General features: G+C 42.1%; 1 protein-coding gene across 5 annotated transcripts in view; it reads right to left on the reverse strand.

The window, feature by feature from the left end:
• Positions 1-13,918, reverse strand: part of DAB1 (DAB adaptor protein 1) — a gene marked incomplete at both ends in the record, with an annotated part of 285,045 nt that overhangs the window by 125,301 nt on the left and 145,826 nt on the right. For all 5 annotated transcript variants that reach the window (XM_079698048.1, XM_079698050.1, XM_079698047.1 and 2 more), the window contains one exon: positions 11,499-11,597. In XM_079698048.1, the coding sequence (XP_079554174.1) occupies positions 11,499-11,597 (99 nt within the window). The remainder of the gene's footprint in view (positions 1-11,498; positions 11,598-13,918) is intronic.

Raw genomic sequence — 13,918 nt, forward strand, 5'->3', positions numbered from 1 at the left:
CCCAGAGCATGTTCATCTCTGTGATTTACAAGGCATGTATGTCACAGGCCCTTTTGCAAGGAGAAAGGAAGTACAGTGGGGAAATGCTGTGACCTCGCTATACTTTTATCTTTTCTCATAGCACTGATTACTTTCTAACAGAGTATATTATTTATGTATGTCTATTGTTTCTTGTCTGTCTCCCCGCATTAGGATGTAAACTCTACAAGGTAGAGGCCTTCCTTTTATTTACCAATGTCTGCACACCCCTGAGAATACTCCTTGGCACACAGTAGGTACTCAATGAACATCTGCTGAATAAATAAATAGATCAAAATTTAAGAGTAGTCCTGGTCAAGTGACTGAACCTCCCTGAGGGTGAGTCACCTCATCTGTAAAATGGGAATGATAATATGTCACTAAACAATGGATTGCAAGAATTCAATGAGAAACATATATGTGAAGCACCGAGCACAGTGTCTGGCAATTAGCGCTCCACAAATGGTAGAAATAACTAACACAATTCCCAGAGCTGAATATTTATCATCAAAGTTTATAAAAAGCATTCATCCCCAAAGTCGGCCACCAAAGAGCCGGGAACAAAGGGCCCAGAGATGAAGACCAGAGATCTTCAGCGGGTGCTCATCCTGCTCTCCTACAGAGCTCGTCACGGGGTCAGAATGAGCAGATTAGAAGACGCCTCGGTAATCATCCAGACCAGAGCCAGCAGACACCAAGCTCCTTTGTCTACATATTGTCCGCGGGGGCCATCACATGACAGTGGCCAAAGTAAATGGTTACAGGAGACGGTAAAGCCCACTATGCTCACTCTCTGGACCTTTAAGAAAAAGGCTGAGGAATGACCCCAGGGTTCAGATGAGGACAGTGTCCCAGAGAATAGGCAGAGGATGCATCCCCGAGGTCACACGGCACATCCGGGCGCTGCCACCTTGAGCAGCAGCTCACACACCCCTCAGAGGCCCAAGGAGTAGCTGATAAACCTTTAGTCACAGGGCTGGTCTGCACGACAAAAACCCTCAGAGCAGTTAGATTTCTGCTCTGGAGAATAAACGCACGGTCACTTGCTTTCCAGAGGCCCTAAGTATGCGCTCGAAAAGGAGAGAGACCACACTGGGAACTGAAAAGAACACAGGCCTTATTACCCTGACATGCCGGAGTCAGTGCCCGGCTCTGCAATTGGCTGGATATTCAGCCTTGTGCAATTCCCTTAACCTCTCTGTGCCTCAGTTTCCTCATCTGTTTAACAGGAAAAATAATACTTTCTTAGCTGAGTTCTTAGGAGATTTAGTTAAATGAGACCAAGCATGTAAAAGCAGCTAGCCCAGAAAACAGTACCTCTTTACCTCCTGAAAGACCAAAATTGATAAAATGATTCATTAAGGGAAAGATAGTACATTTCTGAGTTTATCAAATCTGCTTGAAAACATTCGTGGTCTCACCTTCCAGGGTAATATGAATATCCATTTTTTCCCCCTGTCATGAATTATCCCCCATCTAAATTATCTAACAGAGGCAGCTTCCGGACAGGGCCAATTTCTAAAAATATGTTGGATTTGAGCTATAAATTGATTTTTCATTGTGATAAATTAAAATCCAATATCACCCAACAAGACACTAAACATACAGAGGCCCAATTTTTTCCCTCAGATGTTCAGTCTCTTTGATATTAAAATGGACCTGGGGCAGCTGTCGGGCTTTGGGAGCCTGAATGTTGAAGCAAATGAGCAAAGAATATGGAGATGGTAGAGAGAGAAAGAGAAAAAGGTAATGAGGAAGGAAGGCAAAGTAAGGAAGAGGAGGAAGGGAAGAGGATGCTGTCCACTTCCTGTTTTGTGGGCATTAGAGAGTGACTCAGGTTCGATGTTCAAGCCTAGGTGTTTTGCATACACTTTGCTGGGAGGTCTCAGGAGCCACTTACTTCTTTTTCCCTTAACATTTATTTATTTATTTATTTGGCTGTGTCAGGTCTTAGTCGCACCATGCATGTGGGATCTAGTTCCCTAACCAAGGATTGAACCCAAGCCCCCTGAATTGGGAGTGCGGAGTCTTAACCGCTGTGCCGCTAGGGAAGTCCTTCAGGAGCCGCCTCTTCTCTTTGGCTTCTGAGTTTCTTCACTTGTAAATGAGTGGGTTAGTCAATGCCTAAGGGACCTTCAGCCCCTGACATCCTAGAATCAGGGTACTCTGAGTCACATCTATTATTCTTTCCATGCTCACTGCCTGCATGGCAAAACTTGCATCTTTGATACGTAGCATCTTGGGCTCCAATATCTAGCCCAGACAATGAGCATTTCATTATAAGTTTACTTATTCGTTACTTCCTGCTCCATCCTTCCCTCGCTTTTGTTCCATCTCTCCCTGACTAACTTTCCTCTCTTCCTTCAATGTGCCATTAGCATCTTTGTCACATACCAGGACCCGTGTGAAACCCTGCAGATACAGCAATGGATGAGACCAGGGGCCTCGTGGAGCCTGTAGTCTGATGGAAACATGGGTCAACTCATTCCGATACAGACAACCGTGTGCTGTGATAAAGGTGAACAGAGGATGCTGTAGGAGGAATATGAAAGGATTTCTTAATTCTGAAGGGAGGACATAAGAAGGTCCATATCAGAGAGGGGATAATAGAGCTAATAATATAATATTAACACCTAGAGCTTTTTATTATACTAGGCACTATTCTAAGTCTTAGGGGATTAAATTAAATCCTCATTTAATCTTGTACCAATCCTAAGACATAGGTACTTTGATTATCCCCATCTTACAGATGAGTGAAAGAGATACAAAGTCATTCATAAAAATTGCTTTATAGCTGGGCAGGAACGGATAGCTGCCCACATAGCTGGGCAGGAACGGATCCAAGGCAGCTCCTTCCACCATGCCCACTCTCTGGTGCCAGTACCATACCAGTGAGGAGTGTGGGCTGTGGATTCAGACAGACCCAACATGAATACTGCTCAGAGGATGAAATGCATAAAGCACTTAGTTTACTAAAGCACCTGGTTTGAGAAAGGGCTTGATAAGTGGTCATTGTCGTGCTGTGTTGCTGTTGCTACTGGTGTTGACATTACTGGACCTTGAGGTGTTCCCTGAGTGAAGAAGAGCAAAGGGATATACAGAGCGGAGGGGTCTCCTTTTGCTAGTCCTGCAAGCTGGGCAGTGAATGGTCGGTACAGGAACTGGCAAGATGGTACCCCCGGCATTCTGCTCATGCACGAATGATACTCCCAGGTCTGCTACGTTCAGCTGGGCAGGGGGTACACTGCATAGATCTACGGGGAGGTAGTCATCGTACAGTCATCAAAAACGTGTATACTTATCGCAACCGTTTCCCAGCAAAAGTCACCCCAGGCAATGAGCCTTAAAAGAAACGGACTTTTCCCTGGTTTGCACAAAGACATCTGATGGGTCGAGGGTGGCCTTAGAGTCCCTGTACCTACCTCTCTGTATAGCTAGTGCAGCTTCAGGGCCACAGAATACAATGAATAATAACTCAGGCTGTAATGGACATGATTCAACCAAAACTCTTTAGTTGTACATTCCAGGCCTCGCAATACGGCCCTGCCAACCCTCTCAGTTTTCTCTCACTGATAGCAATCACACATCCTCCAATCAGAATATCCAGACATCTCAACTCTTCTCCACACCTGCCCTTCTCCATGAGCTTCTCACTTTAGGGCCTTAGTAAATACTCCCCATAATTCCCTTTGCCTGGATACTGGTCCTCTTATATCTCCCACTTGAAACCCTGCCCATCCTTCAAAGTTCAGCCAATTGTTCCTAAATCATTCCATATTTCTTTTCAGATGGAAGAAATCATCTCTTCTTTTGAACTCTCATGATAATTTTATATTTTTCTCTTATCATATTGTTATTCTTGCTTTGAGTTTTTAGTTATATACATATGTCTTGCCTCCTAGGTTGTAGGTTCCTTGAAGAAAAGGTTTCAGGCTAGTTCATCCCTATCCATCACGTAGAATATCCCTTTCACTCAATAAGCATTTGTGGAATGAATGAACGAATGAACCAATGAAAATGGCAGCATGGTCTAGACAGGGATTCTTAACCTATCTGACCCAACACCTCCTGCTTATAAACCAATATTTTGTAATTCTTCTTTTATTATCTGGAAATGATTATATAATCTACCTGTAAACATGAAGTTGAAGCAAGTAAAAATATCCTACTTATAAAGGAGAAATAAAAGAAGAGGATTTCTAATAAAAATAATATGAATTTCTACATATAAAGGCTTAGTTACAACTACAATAGAAGAACATAATGACACTGTCTTATGTTTGTGCTTTCTTATAATGAATAAATTCAGTTTTAAGAGATCATTCAACTCTTCCCTTTATATTTGACATTTTTAAAGATGCGCCATAGAAGTCCAGTTATGGTGAACATGATAGCTATACATGAAACTGATGGAGTAGTGCCCTGTTGGAGACTCAAATATGAAAAGCATCACAGGGGAGTGGTTTTCCAAAGTGATGACCAACTCTTGATGAGGTGTCAACAGAACAAAGCACATCTTTCTCTCTGTTTAGCTGCATTTCTGGAAAACTCACTACTACGAATATTGTACAAAATCACTTTTTTATAGATAAAGTAGAGTTAGGTTTTAGATTCAGCTAATTATAAACAGGTTTTTCATCTACATGAATGTGTGATAAGACATTTAAAGTCATATGGCACAGGAACCATTTGTGTTGTGTGTGAATGTCCTGTACTTTGCAGAGTGGCTAGCATCCTTGCCCCTAGTAAATTCCTGCATCACCACCCCCTTCCCCAAAAGTCGTGACCACCCAAAATGCATACATTAAGTTCCAAAGCAGCCCCTTCTGGGGATAGAACCAGTCAAGTGGAGACTCTCTGGAGTAAAAGAAACAAAACAAGCTTAGGAGTTATACATGTGAATTTGAATTCAATTCTTGCTACTCATAGTAGCCTCGGGCAAGCCACTCACTCTACTTGTACCTTGGATGACTCATCTGTAAAAAGGGGGTAATAAAACCTCCAAGAATTGTTGGGTGTTGAATGAGACAGAATCCACAAAAGCCTGCTACAGACGGTCCTGCTTATAGGCTAGTCATCTTGTGAGAGTCCTATGTACTGTTTCAATGGCTCTCAGGATGATGGGGGTGTCCCAGGTCCCAGCATCCTGCCCTGCAACGCCTTCATCTTCCTACCTGTCTCCCTCCCTAGAACCAGTTTCCTTTGCTCCACCTCAGCTGCTCTCCCCAAGTCCACTCAAAATATCTAGTTAGAAATAAAGGAAGAACAGTCCTGTTTTTGAAGAGACACGAATAAGGTGATATCTGGTTTTCACTGAAGAATAAATTATTAAATCAGCCGTGAAATGTAAGTGCAGCCATTACAGTTAAAACATCATTACCCCTCTATTATGAGGGACAATATTCAATCCTGGGCCACTCTCCACCTCTCCCCTGCTATGCCCTAGTTTTTCTGTGTACATTTGCTGAGTCGTAATCACCAACTCATTTTATTTTCTGTGCAATAAGTACTACTGAGCATCTACTATGTGGACATTATGTGCTAACCAGATAGATAACAGTGACGAACAAAAAGATACAGCCTTGTTCATATGTATGTTGATAGACGTGTTCAATAAATATTTCCTGAAGGGAAAAATGAACACACACACATATCTTTCTCCTTTAGACATCTGTGCATTTAGAAATACATTTTTCTCTTCCCCGACTCGTTTACCTGGTCCTCTCCAACTCACTCCTCCACTGCCAAGTCAGTGTGCCCTTTTCTGTGAAAACCCCTCACTATTCCAGGCAAAGCTCGGTCTCCATCCCCTGAGTACCGACAACTCCATTCACACCTGTGTCTCAGCAGCTGTCAGTTCATTTTGTGAGTCTGGTTTCACCACCAGACTGTGAACACCTCAGGGGCAAGGACACATCTTCTTCATCTTTGAATCCTCAGGAAACAGATAATCATGTGGCGTAAAACAGGCATCCGACATGCTCTTGCCTGACCATGTACTGGTTACACTGCCAACATTCTATCCACAAGACAGTCCCAGTTGTAACTCCACCCCTTTTATCTTCATTCAGGAAAGCTCATTAAAATGAAAGTGAATAATGGTGACAGTAAGACAGGGATAATATTCAATCTGCTCTAATACATATAAAAGGAAATCGTTTATAAACTTTGATATTGCTATGGTCTGAAATGTTTATATCCCCTCAAATTTCATGTGCTGAAATTCTAACCCTCAAGGTGATGGTATTAGGAGGTGGGGCCTTTGAGAGCTTATTAGGTCATGAGGGTGGAGCCCTTATACATGGGATTAGTGCCCTTATAAAAAAGGTCCTAGTAAGCATCCTCCCCCTCCCCTCCTTGCATCATAAGAGGACACAGAAAAAGGCACCATCTATGAGGAAGTGGGCTCTCACCAGACACCAAATCCTGGGGCTATGATCCTGGACTTTCCAGCCTCTAGGACTGTGAAATAAACATTTGCTGTTTATAAGCCACCTAGTTTATAATATTTTTGTTATAGCAGCCCAAACACACTAAGAAAGGTGTGATATACTAGCATTAAGTACTCTGGACGAGACTACCTGGGTTTGAATCTCAGTTCTGCCACTTGAGAGCTGTGTAATTAATTATTTGGACCTCAGTTTTCTCATCTGTAAAATGGTGATGATAATAGCATTTACTTCATAGAGTTGCTATAATGTACTTAGAATGCTGCAAATAATAGTGCCAAATCAGTTTTGGCTAAACTAAATTAACAAGCAAAATCCATCTGTGATTGTGGCAACAAGATGTTGTATTATCTAGAAAAGTTGATACAGACCACTGCCCTCTATCCTGAGAAACAGATTCATCTTTAGGCTCCTGCAGTATTTATGATTTTTTAAATTTTATTTATTTATTTTTGGCTGTGTTGGGTCTTCGTTGCTGCGCGTGGGCTTTCTCTAGTTGCGGTGAACAGGGGCTACTGTTTGTTGCGGTGCGTGGGCTTCTCATTGCAGTGGCTTCTCTTTGTTGCGGAGCATGGGCTCTAGGCGCATGTCTTCAGTAGTTGCGGCATGCGGGCTCAGTAGTTGTGGCTCATGGGCTCTAGAGCACAGGCTCAGTAGTTGTGGTGCACAGTCTTAGTTGCTCCGCGGCATGCGTGATCTTCCCAGACCAAGGCTCAAACCTGTGTCCCCTGCATTGGCAGGCAGATTCTTAACCACTGAGCCACCAGGGAAGTCCCAATATTTCTGATTTTTTTAATGGCACAAATTATAATAATTCTATGGAATAAAATTATAAGTGGGGAGAGAAGAAAGCTAGTGAGCTTCCCTGGAAAGACATAGGATTTGGGGTTGGAAGGTCTGATCTGAGTCTCTAGCCAAGTTAGGAAGACTCCCAGAATCTCAGTTTCCTTATTTGTGAAATGAAGAGGACATCAATCCTGCCTTGGTGTCCACTGGTCTGATTTGAGGACCTAGTAACATACTGACATGAAACCATTTCTACTCCTACTGCTACTGCTACCACTCCTACTATTACTACCACTATTACTATTACTATTTCTACTCCTACTGCTACTGCTACCACTCCTACTATTACTAGCAACTAGTAACAACTACTACTAGTAACAATGAGTTCATTTATGACATATTCTGCATTCTCACTGATCCTTTTGACATATTAGCAATACCTAGATATATGAACATATGAACAGCTTTTGTTACTGATTTATTTCCTGCAACATACTACTTATAAAATTTACTCACATAAGGTTTGGGATCAAGAACCCTTTGAAATTCAAGACAAGGTGTAAATTGCTGCAAAGGGTCTCTTTAATTGGGATCAAAACGCTTCTGACAGCTTTTGGATTTTTAAAATTGTAGCTATTGTCACGTTCTGCTAATGTTTCTTTTCTTGGTTTTGAAAAAACTAGTGCAGCCAAGCTTGAGCAGGAATACTTTAGACATGATAAACAACTAAAATTTGTCATTCCAAATGACAAAGACCTAGTTTTCCATTTCTTTGATATGTAGGACAAAACACTTCACTTAGACTCTTATCCTGCGTAATTCAGCCGGTCCCCTGATGTGCAATGACAAAGGTTTAGTAAACTGTTCCTGCTCATAATCTCCAATGGAGGTTTTGAAAAACCTCCATTTATCTGAACATAAATCACATCGATAGGGTTGACTTTAAGGGAGAAACAGACTATTAAATTAGTCTGGGGAATCAACTTTGGTGATTCCCGAAAGATGTGACTTTGGTCAACATCTCACCTTCTACTTGACTTCCTTCCAAAATATCCCCATAATATGACTGTTGCTTGAATCCTCCTAGGGCTGGTGAACTCCCTTGCACAGAAGGTGGTCCATCTACATGCTGAACAGCTCTGACTTGCAGGAAATTCTTCTTCCTCATAAACTGAAACTGCTTCCTAGAAACTCCTATCACCTGGTCTCGGTTCTGTCCCTTGAGTCACACAGAACAAGTCAGCTTCTTTTTCTACTAGACAACTCTTTGGAGAGATGAACGCTATTAATATGGAGTGCCTTGCTCCCACCATCCTCTCTACTTCAGGCTTAAACGTTCGATTCTCTCCACTCCCCAGGCTTGTGTTGAGACAAATTAACAAGCTAGGGTAGCAGAAGCCCAATGATACAGGGCCTAAGGTTAATCAAACAGAACTGGAGCAGACTAAGCCAGACAGAAAACATTTAACTTTGCCTTCATCCCGATTCTCCACTAGGAGATGACATTTTTTTCCAACAAAGCCAAATGGCTTTGAGCTGAAATAATGACTTTACTGCTGTTCTCTTTGTGTCCAGATAAAGAATCAAAAAAATCACATTATAAGGTTTGGTGGTATCTTTCTTTGGGGCCAGGTTAGCCATCCTTGAGTGAGGATTTAGAGAAAGGTAAAGAATATAAACTACCTCTTCTCATTAGTTAAAGTTTGGTGATGAGAACTATTTGATGGTAGGGTACATGATGGAATAGCAAAGCCAAAAAACATGGCCCTAGACAAAATAAAATATCTGATACTCTGCTTACTCCAGTCCCTTTGGTGATGCCAGTGTCATGTGATGGGCAGGCATGGACTTGGGAAAAGACTAGAGATGATGATGTATATTGGGCATATAAATCCTTGTGAAAGCGTCTCCCCATAATAGGACTGTTGCTTGAATCCTCCTAGGGCTGGTGAACTCCCTTGCTAAGGGGTGAAGGATGAAGGATGCTAAGGGGTCAATGATATCCTCCAAGTTTCTACAAGCCCAAAGCTCTCTGCCTCCTGTGTGTTACCCAGGATCCCACGTGGCCACATCTGTGTTCAGAAGTGTTGGCCCAGCATAGTTTTCAGTCCCCCAACTGCCCTGGTCCCCTCATCAGGATATACTTTGATTCGATTATATCTTTTCTAAAATGTGAGGTTCAGAACTGAGCACAGGTCTCCAAACTATAGTCTGCCCAGGAAAAGGAAAATCTTCCCTACTTTTAGAAACCATACTTTTATTAAAGCAGAAGAGGCTTACATTAGGCTCTTAATCTTGCTGCCTTCAAGCTCCTTGACTACTGATGCTTGTGCCCTCATTCTAAACTCCCTTTACCAAGGCATCCCCAGGTAGGTCCACCTTTCCTATAACATAGAGGTCAGTTGCTCTGATTGTTGACTCAGGTCAACTGGAGGCTAAATCCCAGCTCTGCCTCCTACATGCTGGATGAACATGAGAAAGTCACTTACCCTGAGAGATAACAGACATTGTGGTTGGACTCATAAGCCAGACCGCCTAGGTTGTAATCCTGTCTCCACCACCACCTACTTCCAGCAAGTTACATATCCTTTTCTCTCCTTAATATCTTCAACTATAAAATGGAGATAACAACACTATCTACTCATAGGGTTGTTGTAAGGATTAAATGGATTGGTACTTCTAAAGGGCATACAACAATGACTGGAACATACTATGTGCTTGATGCAGTACCTGTTATTATTACTCTCTCATAGGACCCTTGTGAGGACAAAACTGAATAATGTATGCAAAGTGACTAGTATGTACCTAGTATGTACTCAACAAATGGTAATTTTTACTACTAGATTTTTTTATTGTGGTAATATATACAGTTCAGTGGCATAAAGTACATTCATATCGTTGAGCAGCCATCACAGCCATCCATCACCAGCACTGTTTCCCTCTCCCCAGACTTTTAACTCTGTACTCATTAAACACTAACTCTTTATCACCCCTCCCCCCAGGCCCAGTCAACCACCATTCTACTTTCTGTCTCTGTGAATGTGACTCTAGATACCTCATTTAAGTGGAATCCTACTGAATTTGTCTATGTGTGACTGGCTTTTTTTACTCTGCATAATGTCTTCCATGTTGTAGCATAGGTCAGAACTTCCTTTTTACTGCTTAATAATATTCCATTACACTTACACACACACACACACACACACACACACACACATATTTTGCCTATCCATTCATTCACAGATGGACAGTTGGGTTGCTTCTACCTTTTGGCCATTGTCTGTGCTATTATTATTCAGGAATAACTTTTCTTCAAGAAAAATCCATTTTTTACTGTTAAATTATCATCATACTACCCACTGGTATCCTAATGTGAGTCAGAACAAAGGCGAGAAAATTATAATGCAAAATGACAAGGTTAGGTAACTTGGCTAGTTGAGTATTGTTTATACAGTGCTTGACAAATTACCTGTGAAGTTCAAAGGAGGTGATACAGGTGGAGGTGTGTTAGAAGCTATATAAAGCATTGAATGAATAAAAGGAAAACATGTCCATTTGACTCTTGCTCGCTGGACAAAACAGATCAAAGAACAGAACGCTTTTCTGTTTTTCCCTTACCATCAATGAACAAGGCCAACAATGCAAGGCAAGTCCTGGGGATGAAGCTGGGAGCTAACTGCTGCCGGGAGGTTGATGAAAATACAAACCACTACTTCAGTGGGTTTAACAAACAGATCAGCCCTTACATTTCCTGATCATGCAGTGATAGATTTTTTTCAAGACTGAAAACTCCATTTATTCTTTTTGATGACAGCAATTGCAAGGTGCCACAGGTTCAACTCAAGAGAGTCTGGATGCTTTGACCAAGTCAAATGACCCCCGTACGTCTCCCTCTAGGATGCATGTCATTAAAGTTGCCAGCACACAAAGAAATTTAACTTAAACTGTCACATTACCCACCGCTCGTCAAAGCACATCAATCTCCCTATTGCATTACCAGGACTGTGTGACACTTTTATCCCAATTACACTGTAAGAAACACAGTCACACTGTGTTGGTGCAGTCACACTGTGGCCAAGTCAGGAAAGAGCCTCCCTTTGATGGACAATCACAGTTGATCAAGTTTGTCAGTTGCTTTATCTGTTTTTATGCTTGTTTGATATCCCTGCCCAGAGAGCAGAGGCTTTTAAGGGCACATCTGTCAGTGGATTCAATTTCACCATGCCATGTTATTCTTTTACTTACCCCTGTCTTCTCATCAAAGATTTTGATTCCTCCAAAGGAGATGGTTAAAAAGATTTTCTGTTTGTGTTCTCCTTTGGAACGAGCGCCAGCAACAACGCCCTGTTGAAAGGAAGGATGTGGTTTTTACTTTAGTGTTTTCATTTGAAAATTCCCTCCGGTCCCAAAGCAAAGGCATGTCAGATATCATGAACTGAAGCCACCAATTATGCACACTCCATTCCCTCCCCACTTCCATGCTGCCTTCCCCGACGGGCTTGCATTTTCTTGATGTTTTAGGGTAATACTTGTCCTCACTGCTCGGAAACTGTAGAAATAGATATTTGAACATGTATTCATTGGATGAACCAAGATTGATAGAGTGCCTACTTTGTGCCTAGATGCTTAGTTCAGAATTCGAGACCCTAGGATAAACAGAATATGGTCCTCTTGTTAAAATCTTTGCTGGGTTTCGTATTAGATATGGTTTTAACCTTTTAAATAAAGATGAGTCATGGAATACATTCCTAAATGTGATTTTAATTTTATACTTCTGGGAAAAGCTTTCATATGAATTAATTTTAGAGATCAGAAAGAAAAGAAAAAATATTGCCAGACGGCATGTCTCAATTTTGTTTGGAAAAATGTGATGGTCTTATGTCTAAGGTTTGCAGTTTTTACCCACACATTTTGTATGTTCTTCTACGATTTTTCCAATCATTCCTGTGCTTTCAAGGAAAGTACCTACCAAGTGCATTCCATTTCTCAAAAATCTGTTTCCCCACTTTTCCAAATTTTTTGTAAACTGAAGATATGTGTATGAGTCAATTAGAAGGTAGATGTCACAAAAGGTAGGTATGTTACTCTGCTCACTGCTCTCTTCCTCGTACCCAGGACAGTCCCTGAAGGTCAGGGGACATTCAGGAAATTATTGTTACATGAATGTGCTATCAAGAGTCCTCACCAAAGTTGATATTATGCAAGTTAAGAGTAAAGACACTTGCTTTTTTTTTTTTTTTTTTTTTTGCTGTACGCGGGCCTCTCACTGTTGTGGCGTCCCCCGTTGTAGAGCACAGGCTCCGGATGCACAGGCTCAGTGGCCACGGCTCACGGGCCCACCCGCTGCACGGCATGTGGGATCTTCCTGGATCAGGGCACGAACCCGTGTCCCCTGCATCGGCAGGCGGACTCCCAGGCGCCACCAGGGAAGCCCCAACACTTGCTTTTTAAATCAGCCTCTGTGGTGGCCAATTACAGGCAAGCATGGGCATCATATTAGGGTACAACTCAAGAGAATGAGGACAGTCAAGGGATTTACGCTCCAGGGCTGTTGCAGACTCTGCATTAGATGTTTTGAGGCTTCCAGCCCCTTCATCCCTATTAGCCTCCACAGAGGGTGAGTAAGCCCAATTCTCAACAGTTATCATTCTGGACTTCTTTAGGAGTAGAGAAGTCTAAAATAATCATGATTTCATACTTCCTAAAGTCCTTTGTGCTGTTCTCAGAACAGCATGTTCTCAAACCTCAGTCTCAGCAAATAGAGTGAGAGGTATGATCAGAAGGCACAAGGAAAGGGCATTCTCCTGAGGTCGTGTGATTATCCTCCCTTTGGGTACTGGAAATAGTCTGCGGAATGGAAACACCTGGATTATACTCCTGGCTGTGATCTTGGACAAATGACTTAACTCTCCACTCTACTTTCTCAAGTGTAAATAGTTCTCTTGCATGTTTGAGAGAATTAAATGAAAACTTACGGAAAGTACCTAGCACGACACCTGGTACACTGTAGGGATGTCATAAAAATTAATTTCTTCTAGTAAATGAATGACTGTCCCTTAGCGTTCGAGGTCCAGTTCCTGTTTGGTACCTAGCAGTAGGAAATTCACTCCCTCGAGAGTCTCCCATTCATTCTCAAGCACCTCTGACATGTGGATGTACAGAATGTTGAAGTCAGAGAAAACCTTCAAACTAATCAGTCCAAATTTCTCTACCAACAGATGAGAAAACTGATGTCTGAAAAGCTGGGTGGACAGTCCCAAGATGGTACAGAGAGCTGGTGAGAAAGCTGAGACCACAGGTCCACTCTCAAGCCTCTTGGTGCAGGGGGCAGTTATTATTCCTTTATGTGTGTCTTCTTTCTAGCGAGCCCAGATCTCGTTCCTGTAACCCTACCCAGTGTTCCTCTTTTGACCCTTCAGGAATGGTACTCACTGACATAAGATTCCTCCTCCAATGACTGCCCTCTAAATAGTTAAAGAGAGTGACTCACCCCAAAGCGAAGTCTCCTGTCTCTTTAACCCTTCCTCTTGTTCAAAGGTTTCTAGATTCCTCAGCGTGCTGCTTGCTTTCCCATAAATTCACTGAGGGATAGTTTTAAGGACATGGGATAAGGGTCAACGTATGTCTTTGCAATCCCAGGGGTAGTTCTTATTTCTCTTCATGTC

The sequence above is a fragment of the Hyperoodon ampullatus genome (assembly GCF_949752795.1).
Source record: "Hyperoodon ampullatus genome assembly, chromosome: 2".
NCBI classification, from domain to species: Eukaryota; Metazoa; Chordata; class Mammalia; order Artiodactyla; family Ziphiidae; genus Hyperoodon; species Hyperoodon ampullatus.